Below are 8,672 nucleotides of genomic sequence, written 5' to 3'. Positions count from 1 at the left end.
AGATGAATGATGCATGTCACACTTTCAGAAAAAAAGATTAGGAGAAAATGTACTTTTGAGATGCAGTTTATTTAAAATCACATTTAAAACATACTTGTACATAAGTGACTGACAGAGTAAATTGTTATTAAGCACACTGGGCGGTGCAGCTGCAGGCCAGGTGGGCTTCTGCCTTTTCCCTCAGGTCCACACTGTTATCGTACATGCTGCTCAGACTCTCAGGGCGAATCGGGGCAGAATCTGCACAAAGACAGCAGAATGATTAGGGAACAGTTTTTTTTTTTATCAATATTTTGTATATTCTTGGTTTCTGACCTGTAGCACACTCACCAATGGGCAAACAGTGGTAGCCAACAAAGACAGAGGTGGTCTTCACAGGGAAGCAACCGGGCAAGCAGCGCAGAACGGGCTCAACAGAGTAGCATCTGGATTCCTGACCATGGATGTTTACAGGTCTCTCCAGCTGCACGGATTCAAGCTTCATGCGGCACTCTGTGTGAAAAAAAAAAAAAGTAATTAGTGAGTTTCTGCAGATTCAGTCCCTCATTTTTAGCTTGTAAACATACAATAATAAAACTGTTGTGTCTCACCAGTGGTGTCCCTGCAGCTCTGGGCTGGGAGAACCCAGGAATGAGCATAGCTGACAGCACTTTTGGTCACACGTCCACTGGGTGTGCGGTACTCCTGTCTGACTTCCCCATCAGCCTTTCCACAGAGTCCACAGGTCTGTCCCTTCATCCAGTCCGCAACTTGAACCTGCATGGCAAATGAGTGAAGACATTACAAACCCACAGAAAGATGCAGTCTGTCAAAATGATGCCAGAGTCTCATAACAACTTTTCTTTTCCAAAGTTCGTGCTACATTTACCTTCCATGAGTTCTTGTCAAAGTAGACTTCATGCAGACCATGGCTTGGAGCGAACACAGAGATACCCTCACCCTTTGGCCTGATCTGGATTTTGGCTGTAGAAGAAAAAAACACATCACTTAAAACCTATTTAAAAACACAGCACTAACAAAATACTCATCTATTCTAAGATGTTGACATGTACTTTTTTTTTTAACTTTGTGTTAAACTACATGTTTCTACCACAGAACAAGATTTTAGTGAAGAATGAACCTGTGGGATGCTGGTATGGCAGGTTGCTGATAGGGATTTCCATGCCATTGACCTTCACAATCACGTCACTGTTCTTTGGGTACAGGTCAATATCGCTGTGGAATCAAACATGTTTTTTTTTAGATTTGCTAAATTTATGACAACCCCCCCCCCCCCCCCCCCCCCACACACACACACACACACACACACACACACACACACACATTTGTACACTCACATGTCAGCAATCTTCACATTGATGTGGTTCTGTTCGATATGGTCCTTCTTGAGCAGAACCATGAACTTCAACTCATCGGTGCAATCCTGAGCCAGGACTTGGTAGCAAGACAATGGCATCTCGTTTCTGTATCTCCTGTTGTTGAATGTAGTCAGTGTTTCTCTTTCAAAGGAACATTCAGCTGTGGAGGAAAAACAAACTTCATTCTTTGACACAAAAAAGGTAATTGCCAGTGTTTTACATACAGAAAAATAGGGTTATGCATTACCTGCAGCAGCCTTGGTGACCAAGAAGTTGATCTTGTCGGCAACCTCATCAAAGGGGGTGAGACCTTTGATTTCCTCAAGAGGCAGAGCAAGGGGGAGATGCAGAGCCATCTTGTATACTGTACGCTGTTGACAGTAATTTAAAACTGTTAGAAAAAAAATGGATAAAAGGTAAAGTCTAATGATGAATAAATAACCAAATTGTTCATACTGTTGGTGTTTTCCAGATGAGGTCAAGAGTCTTTTCTGATGTGGCAACCACAGTTAAGGAGAGCTGCTTGGCACTGTTTTCATCCTTCTCTTTGATAACACCGGCAGGCATGTAATCATAGATAGAGTCGTACACCCTGTACACAAAAAAGATACATTTGAAACAGTCTGTAGTGCATACAGAGGAGACCAAATGCATGGAAATGTGAGGTTTTGTACTTCTTTGCGTAGCGTTTGAAGGCAGATGGAAGTTCATTCCAGGCAACTCTGAGGCGGGCTGCAGGGCTTGGTCCAAGCAGACCAGTCTCAGCTGTGATCATGGTGTCGTACTGCTTGCACTCTGCTCCCCAGGCGACTTTAGCCTATTGATAGACCACGTGTGAGCTGCCATAGAGTTTTATCTTAACATCTAAAAGTGTACAGACAATGCATAACTTACAGTGACTTTGTGCATGCTCAGTACAACTCCGTCAGCACAGAGCTTCCAGTTGTCATCAGCAGCCAAATTAGCGAGGATGATCTGAAGTCTGCTTTCTGGTTTATCAAGGTAAACAGCCAGCTCATATCCAAACACCTTCTGGTCAGCTCTGATAGCACGGACGATGACGGCAAAGGTTGGAGGCAGATCATTGCCCAGGTATTTGTTCTGTTGGATTATTAGATCAATGAAACGCACATTTCATGTACACAAGCTAAATCATCATTGACAAGACGTGAAAAATCCTAGGTTACATTTTAAAACTTTTAAAACTCACCTTGTTATAGATGGTCTGAAAGCTTGCAGCGCTGCTTCTGCTCTTGGAAACAATGGCTGAGGTTGCCTACAATTAACAATCCACGACATTTAGAAACCACAACAACAAGCAACAACATGAGAAACTGTTAAGAATAAACACTTGGATTTTCATATCTTGCATAACATCTCAACCAACCTTGTGGGTCCTCTGGAACTTGTGAGGATAAGTCCTTTTCTGTTCAGAGGAAAGACTTTGTCACATGTAATGCCTACTGTGATCTATTCACATAATAATAAACAAAAATGAAAAGTCACAAAACAAATCTGAGGTGGTAACCTTTGAGAGTTGAACGATGGAACGAGAGGAACTTGAGCTAGCACTGAAGAGGGAGGCAATGCTGGATGCAGACTTGGACCTGGTTGACGTGGTCACAGACCTGGAGCTGCTGCTGCTGCTGCGGCTGCTCACACTGCTGCGGCTGCTGCTGCTGCTGCTACTTCTGCTGCTCACACTGCTGCGGCTGCTGCTGCTGCTGCTGTGGCGCCTCTTGATTGGAGTAGTTGCATCAATGGCCTTGCTGATGACACGAGAAGAGGAGCTTGAGGAGCTTGAGGACTTGGAGCTGACAATTGAGCGAGAGCTGCTGGAGCTGGAGCTGGAGGACGACAGGCTTCCATTCCTCACACCAGGAACCAGCATTTTCTTCAGCTTTGTCATGATGGGTGTTCTTTCCTCAACTTCAATTTCTTGGCTCAGGTTGATCTCTTTGACGAGCTTTTCTGCAGCCTTTGGTCCAACTTGAATTTCAAGCTCCAGTCTCTCAATAGCTTCACTTTCAACTAAAGATATAGTTCAATAATGTCATTAATATTTGCTGTGTGCACACAGCCTCTGCAAAATTTTCACATTGTGAGTTTTCAAAACGTACCTGGTTTAACAGTAATAGCAAAAGAGTGCCTTCCTGCCAGTTTGTAGAGGGCAATATCCCTTATGAAAGCAGCGTTGTAAGTTGCAACCTTAATACAGCCCTTCAGTCCAATGGCATAGGCTTTGGCACAGTACTTCTTGTTCAGCCGAGCTGTTTTGGGGAAACGAATCTTTGCAGCTTTCACTTCCTCACGGACAATCTCTGAGGATGTTTCCTATAAAAGAATGACTTTTTAGAAATCGGTTTAATGTACGTCTTATTGAACATTTATTATGAGGAAATGTTTTAAAGTTACCAAACTAGCAGCTAAAGATGAGGTGCGCTTGGATGTAAGAATCTCCCTTGAGATTGGCTCCATGATTTTGGTAGGGATGATGGGAGTGAATTTTTCAGCAGCAAGGTCCTCGATGTTTCTTGTCACAGCCAGAGTCTCAACACTGTTAGAAGAAAAATGCCGTTTGGTAACAGATCAGATATGGTATTTTAATTTTTGTTAGGCTAAATTTAGAAAAGAAGGTCATGCTTACTGCACAGCTGCGATTTCTTCAGGCACAGCAACAGGCAGAGCTTCAATCTTAAAGTTACCCTCGTTGATGTCAAGTCTTGCAACAATTTTGGCAGGCACAATGGAGTTGAGCTTAGCTCTTGACAGCAGGGTGGACTGGATAAAGGCAGTGTTCACACCCATCACAGCAAAGGTGTTTGTAGCAATGCTAGAGAGAACATGGGTATGTTAGATACCATGAATTTAGCTTAGTTGTTGTTTTGCTTTGAGATGTAGGACCTACCTTGGTTTGATCTCAGTCTCAAGTCGAATATCTGTCTTCAGAAGGTGAGAGAGATGGAAGTTTTCTTGCAGAGCTGGTGTTGTGGTTGCTCTGACTAAAAAACAATAAAATACGTACAACTTTTATACCTGTATATTAAATTTTTAGTGCTCTTGTTTTGTGATAAAGTAACGTTTCTAAGCTATCAGTGCATTTTATGATAATTCAAGTTTGTTCAACAGCTAAAATCCCTTGTCAAGTGTTACCAAAGAGTCACTAAAATACTGAGTTATATTTTGATGTTTCCTGTTACTGCCTACCTTTAACAGATGCAGCAGCAACAGCAGAGGTGTAAAGACTGAGCTCCATTGGAATACCAGCAGCAGTGGGTAAGATACGCCTCACCTCAGTGGCCAGAATTGGCTTAGCATAGTTGTAAGAAACCCCAGACAGCAGAGCTTTGATGGCATCCATACCCAAGTTCTTAACAGAGGGACCAGTGGCAATCTGTAGGTAAGAACTCATAACCATTACATATTGCAAAGAAAAATATTATTACACTGATACAAGTTTGCAAAGTTATGATTGAAATTGTACCGCAATGGCCTGGTCAATGATGGCTTTGTCAATGTTGGCAAAGGCAATTTCCTGTCCAAAGAATTTGATGTAGACAGAGGCCAGGGGTGTGCTGGTGGGAAGAGACCTCAACTGAGAAAGCTATAAAAAGGAAAAAGGGCAATCTCAATTATTCAGTATCTTTCTGTCATTTTTCACATACAGTTTTGCATAATGGCGTTCCATTGCTTACAGCCTTAATGACACGCTTCATCTTGGTGATTCTGTCGGCGTTGTCAATAAGTGTTGGGTCTTTCAGAAGAACTTCCTGGAGTCCCTCAGTCCTTACACCAACCTATGTAGAAATCAACATGTTACACACAGAAGTTTTTGCTTTAATACCTTAGAAACCTGGTGTCTCCTTTTCCTTGTACCTCCAGAACATCAGCAGCAGCTCCAGAAAGGTAAGCAGTGGTCTTGGCAACAACAGATCTGGGCAGAAGGGTGGCAGCATCATTGATGTAGAAAGCGCTGGCAGCAGCACCAAGCATCAAGGGGCCTAAGTTATAATGAGATTCAGTTAGTTAATTTTACAGAGAGAGAAAAAAAACACAAGTATGACTGATTTACATATGATACTGCTCTTACTGTTGTAGAAGTCCATGTGGACGGCCTTGCTAAAGCGCAAGCTTGCCCTGTCCAGCCTTGGGCTCAAGATTTTGATGGCAACGTTGCAAGCAGCAGCACTGTAATGTAAATATGAGCAGCTGAGTGAGATGAGTGTTTGCAGACAGACTCCGTAGAGAAAGAAAATCAGAGAGGACTCTTACACTGAAGCATGGATGGCAGCGGTGCTCCTGGTCAAGGATTTCATGTGAGAGTAAGTGAAGCTAGCCACCTGGAGATTCTGCTCTTCCTTCACAATGTTGGCAAGAGAGGTCACCAAACCCATTGCAGGTCTTGTCTCAAACAGCACGATACATGCAAGCATACGGAGTTCTGGGTGGAGAGATTTGTCCATGTAGAGCTGAAGGGCCACTTCTTGGATCTATTTCACAGGGCAGAGCAAACAGTATGAAAATATGTCTGTACACAACACCACTTGAAGTTCTTACTGATGTTGGGATTGTACCATTCTGGGCTCTTTCTTGGCAATGTTCCTCAAGGCCATGATAGCATCAGCATGGACTCTCATGGGCAGAGCTGTAGCTGCTGTGCCATGGATAGGCAGGATCTTTGTGATTGGTTTAAGGCTAGTGGGGTGTCCAGCGTTACCCAAAACCTTGACAAACAGGGTGATATCCCTGATCTCATCTCTAACAACAGCTTCTGCAAGGAGCTCCTGGATGGGCTGCAGGGGGACATGAGACATTAGGATCTTCTTGTGTTGGAAATGTGCAACTTGATCAATAATGATTAAGGTTTTTTTACCCTGATCAATTCAATGGGGCAGACTGGCAAGTCAACACAGTATTTGGAAACCATGGTACCATAACCAAGGAAGACGATCTCACGCAGAATTGGGTTCTGCACGATATTCTGGGTCATTGCCAGAGCCTAGAAAAGAGAGAGATTGAGAAGCACGTCAGGACTCCACTCTCAGTACAGATGAATTAAGGTGCTTAGTGGGTTACTCACCTCAACCAGCTTGATGGACTCAGTGTTTGCTGTCACCATGTGCATACATGCAACCAAAGCCTGGGCTACTTCAGCAACAGTCAGTTCATCAGCAGCAAATTTCTCCTTGATGAATCTCAGGGCAGCAGGAGTACCAGTTGCAGGGATGGCATCCAAGATCCACTGTCTGAAATGTGAATTTGAGTCTGAATATCATGTTTTAAAAATTTACTCACCATGAAATATTCTAGCACTCTAAGTCACCTGTAGACAGGCCTGGTTTTGTATTGGCTCCAGATTGTTTCCAGGTCTTCATAACGGGCATCACGAAGGAGCTGGATGAGTTCCAAGAACTTCAGAGGGGCATCTTCATGGACTCTTTCCACGTCGTGTGTGACAAGATGATTCAGAACCTCTGCAATCTGAAACACAGATTCGAAGAGGAGGTCATTTAGTATTGTAGAGATTCACTTATTTCTTTCCATGATGCAAAGCAGTCTGAAGCACAACCTGGGCGTGTACATTGGTGATCTTGATGAGCTGAATGGGTGTCTGAAGAAGCTCAGAGGAAAACTCATACTCCAGAGATCCACGGTGAAGATACTGAGCCTGGATTGGTACAATAGGTGCCTTCTGAACCTCAAGGAAGACCAGGGATTGCCTTGAAAAGTTATGTACAAAAGGTTAATCAACAGCTCTGTGAGATTCAAATCTTATACTTTTACATCTCTGTCATCCATAATTTCCCTTACTTAGTCTGCATCTGAGCAGCTCCGTTCCTCTCAGAGAAAGGTGAAAACTGGATAAGTTCATTGACTGCTGCCTCCAAGATCAGGATGCCATGAGAAGCAGGCTTCAAGATGTAGTTGTATGCTGTAGCTCCTCTCAGGTTCTTTGATTCCTAAAATGAAAAGTCAAAGTTATGACATGATAAAACTTTTTCCACTTTGATTGAGGAAGTAAGCTTAAGACAAGGTGGGCTGAGACGCACCTGCTGGCACTTTGAACATTTCTCAGTGTATGCCAACCCCATGTCCTTCACGATCCTCTCCTGACAATGGTTCAGATCCCTGGTTTTTGTCAGAAGGATGCGATCAGCTTTTTCGTCTTCAGTGATGGCATAGAGGGTCTTGCATACACCCTGGGCCCCAGCCTGCAAGACAAGCATGCATTTATTATGTAGCTTCAGCCAATGGCATAGGTTTTGAATCATCAGTAAAGGATCTTTGACAAACCTCCTGCAGTTCGTAGACATTCTGTGTCTTCTTGATGTTGAGCTGAAGGATGTTCATGATACCTCTTTTTATGTTCATAACAAAGGGCGTGATATCCTCAGGGGCAAACACCTTTCCGACAACACCGTTGGCGTACTCAAATCTGATGGGGGTGGTGAGCTGAGCAGCCAGGGCTGTAGTGAGCTTGGTTACTGGGGTCAGATTATCCTTTGGCCAGACACCGTTGTACTCAAAGAGCTCAGGTTCTTCAAGCTTGAGCGTAAAAAATAAACTTCATTACAGAGCAGTTTATATCAAAAAGGCAACCAAAATAATCTGAGCATGTTTAAACTTACCTTCATCATGTACGTGTTTTCGGCTTCAGCTCTGATGAGGACTTTGCTTTTGATCTTGAGCCCAGCCTTTGCCAAACCTTCTTCTGGGAGACCACTGAGGAGCAGTGCCTCATACTTGTACACATAAGTTTTGCTGGGAGCAAACTCAGGCGCTGGAAGAACAATTTGAATCGGTCAGAAGCCATTTATTGTATCTTCAATCTGAGACATTTACAGTGTGTATTTTTTCAGATAACTCTTTAGCTTTGAAAACATTCAACTTGCTCATTCTAATATAATTATGAGGAAAAATTACTTTCTTTTATTTTTGTAATAAACAACATGGCTTACCAAGGTTGTGGGGCTGTGCGGCTGGAAAAAGAATTAAAGAGGTATTAATGATACAGCTTTAAATGATTAGCCATCCTTCTTGTCAAAGAAGTTCTTGTTCTTGTTTCAGTTTAAATGAACAGATAAAATACAAAATATTAAAAGACATACATTAAGTAAGTCACATTTAAATTGAGGTAAAGCACTTTTTTCCTCAACACAGTCTATCTTTTTCAACCAGGAAAGACTGGAAACATCAAATCAAGCTTAGAGCTGAAAAGTTATTCCTAGCAAAGCTGCCTGTTTTAGAAGTCTTTGCAGTATTCAGATACTCACCCACGAAGGCCAGAGCCAGGGCTAGCACTACTGCTCTCAT

The 8,672-nt window shown here is 42.9% G+C and overlaps 1 protein-coding gene across 3 annotated transcripts; it reads right to left on the bottom strand.

The window, feature by feature from the left end:
• Window positions 1-110: 110 nt before the first annotated feature.
• LOC141789357 (vitellogenin-1-like) lies at window positions 111-8,672 on the bottom strand. 3 transcript variants are annotated; one of them, XM_074668744.1, is made up of 36 exons: window positions 8,633-8,672; window positions 8,318-8,338; window positions 7,988-8,139; window positions 7,653-7,904; window positions 7,409-7,570; window positions 7,170-7,318; window positions 6,928-7,078; window positions 6,682-6,839; window positions 6,439-6,604; window positions 6,232-6,357; window positions 5,933-6,151; window positions 5,631-5,848; window positions 5,449-5,546; window positions 5,235-5,359; window positions 5,054-5,155; window positions 4,843-4,962; window positions 4,566-4,752; window positions 4,267-4,360; window positions 4,006-4,191; window positions 3,774-3,915; window positions 3,479-3,692; window positions 3,167-3,389; window positions 2,887-3,082; window positions 2,746-2,784; window positions 2,694-2,708; window positions 2,569-2,634; window positions 2,253-2,459; window positions 2,033-2,175; window positions 1,815-1,950; window positions 1,606-1,729; window positions 1,338-1,518; window positions 1,121-1,215; window positions 869-963; window positions 591-756; window positions 331-492; window positions 111-240 (listed from the first exon to the last, which is right to left on the bottom strand). In XM_074668744.1, exons 1-36 carry the CDS (start codon window positions 8,670-8,672, stop codon window positions 128-130), a joined length of 5,043 nt encoding a protein of 1,680 aa, XP_074524845.1. In that variant the 3' UTR covers window positions 111-127. The 3 variants fall into 3 exon arrangements, with proteins under 3 accessions (XP_074524845.1, XP_074524844.1, XP_074524846.1); XM_074668743.1 differs by having other exon boundaries at window positions 2,887-3,389; XM_074668745.1 differs by lacking the exon at window positions 2,694-2,708 and having other exon boundaries at window positions 2,887-3,389; window positions 3,479-3,694; window positions 3,827-3,915.

The sequence above is a fragment of the Halichoeres trimaculatus genome, unplaced genomic scaffold, assembly GCF_033239565.1.
Source record: "Halichoeres trimaculatus isolate MK-OKI-2021-1 unplaced genomic scaffold, fHalTri1.1 fHalTri1_scaffold_4, whole genome shotgun sequence".
Lineage (NCBI taxonomy): Eukaryota > Metazoa > Chordata > Actinopteri > Labriformes > Labridae > Halichoeres > Halichoeres trimaculatus.
The sequence above is the reverse complement of the archived record's forward strand: the minus strand, read 5'-3'. Positions and strand labels throughout refer to the sequence as shown.

What these genes read in the sequence shown, in the direction of transcription:
- LOC141789357 (XM_074668743.1), bottom strand. Translation starts at nt 8,672, where the DNA reads ATGAGAGCAGTAGTGCTAGCCCTGGCTCTGGCCTTCGTGG. An exon ending in CCTGGCTCTGGCCTTCGTGG is followed by an intron (nt 8,339 to 8,632) that starts GTGAGTATCTGA and finishes TTCTTTTTCCAG; the next exon opens with CCGCACAGCCCCACAACCTT. An exon ending in TTCAAACGCTACGCAAAGAA is followed by an intron (nt 1,951 to 2,032) that starts GTACAAAACCTC and finishes TTTTGTGTACAG; the next exon opens with GGTGTACGACTCTATCTATG.